Source organism: Acanthamoeba castellanii, assembly GCF_000313135.1.
Source record: "Acanthamoeba castellanii str. Neff unplaced genomic scaffold scf7180000084759, whole genome shotgun sequence".
In the NCBI taxonomy this organism is placed as follows: Eukaryota; Discosea; order Longamoebia; family Acanthamoebidae; genus Acanthamoeba; species Acanthamoeba castellanii.
The window spans coordinates 231678-233017 of record NW_004457640.1 but is presented as its reverse complement, the minus strand read 5'-3'; the positions used below and the strand labels follow the sequence as shown (position 1 = coordinate 233017).

Sequence of the window (1340 nt, the reverse complement as noted above, 5' to 3'; positions counted from 1 at the left end):
CGTGAGGTGACCTCCAACGCCATCGACCTCGTACACAAGAACAGGTGGCTCATGGCCGAGGACCCCGACTGGGACCCCACCGTGTTCGGCCCCGACCTGAGGAACCAGTTCATGCTGGCCAACGACGAGTGGAAGTTCGACAACATCCCGGAGATCATGAACGGCATGAACGTGTTCGACTACATCGATCCCGACATCCTGGTCAAGCTGCGACAGCTGGAGAAGGAAGAGGAGGAGCGACTGGAGAATGAAGCGGGCGAGATGGAGGAGGAGCAGCCCTTCCGCCTGACCGAAGACGAGATCAACCTCCTCAAGGAGCTGAGGAACAAGGACGCCCTCACCCGCATGGAGCACGCCCTCAGAAAGGGCAACAAATCCCGACCCACCCTCACCCAGGCCTCCAGAACCGGCAGGGTACATCCCACCTCTCTTCTCTCTTCTTCTTGTTTTCTCTTTCTCTCTCTCTCTCTGCATCATGGTTCGCCGCATCGATGCACTAACGCTTCTTCTTCTTCTTCTTTAGCTGCAACTGGGCGCGTTCGAGGACCATTTGAAGGACATGGGCATCAACCCGAGCGCTGCGGTGGACCGAGCCCGCAGCATGAGCCGAGGCCGGAAGAGGTCGCGCTCCGAGAGCCCGTCGGTGGAGCGGTCCAAGTCGCGAGGCAGGAGCAAGACCCCGCAGGAGGAGGGTCTGCGAGACAAGCGACAGAAGCTGGAGGTCGAGGTCAAGGCCAAGAAGGCGCAGAGGACCATGAACAAGGACGGACGAAAGGGAGAGGCCGACAGACACATCTACAACCTCAAGCCCAAGCATCTCTACGCCGGCAAGCGCGGCAACGGCAAGACCGACAGGAGGTGAGAGAGGGGAGCAAGGTGTACTCGTGGTTTTGGGCTTCGCCACAGCAAAGAAATTCTTTTTGGTCCAAACGAGTTTTTCGAATGATTTCAAATTGAATTTCTAGTGTAATTTCTTCTCCGAATCTCAAAAAGTCGAGAAACAACCGGGAAGGGATGGTACCATTTTGAACTCCGCTGTGTGGATGAGTATTTTTCTTGCCCTCCGACTGAGTCAGACACAAATCCCACATCATCATTGTCCATAAATTTCCAATTCTACACTCGCGATTTCGGCTTGGCTCAGTCTCTTCGCCTCACTCCGAGCACCTCATAGAACAAAATGATGAAAACAGCACGACAGACAGTCGTTAATGCTCCAGCCCATCAGGCAATCGCGCCAATTAGTGGTTCGACGGAGCAATATGCAAAGCTAGTGCAAGCTGCCCTTGTTGGTGTAACGAAGGTCCGCATGGCCTCATCTCCGCCTCCCCATGCTGGCA

General features: G+C 55.4%; 1 protein-coding gene across 1 annotated transcript in view; it reads left to right on the top strand.

The window, feature by feature from the left end:
* Positions 1 to 862, top strand: part of ACA1_398660 (nucleolar gtpbinding protein 1, putative) — a gene marked incomplete at both ends in the record, with an annotated part of 2427 nt that extends 1565 nt beyond the window's left edge. Inside the window, 2 exons of the mRNA XM_004351625.1 lie at positions 40 to 414; positions 524 to 862. Of these exons, the coding sequence (XP_004351677.1) occupies positions 40 to 414; positions 524 to 862 (714 nt within the window). The remainder of the gene's footprint in view (positions 1 to 39; positions 415 to 523) is intronic.
* Positions 863 to 1340: the final 478 nt, after the last annotated feature.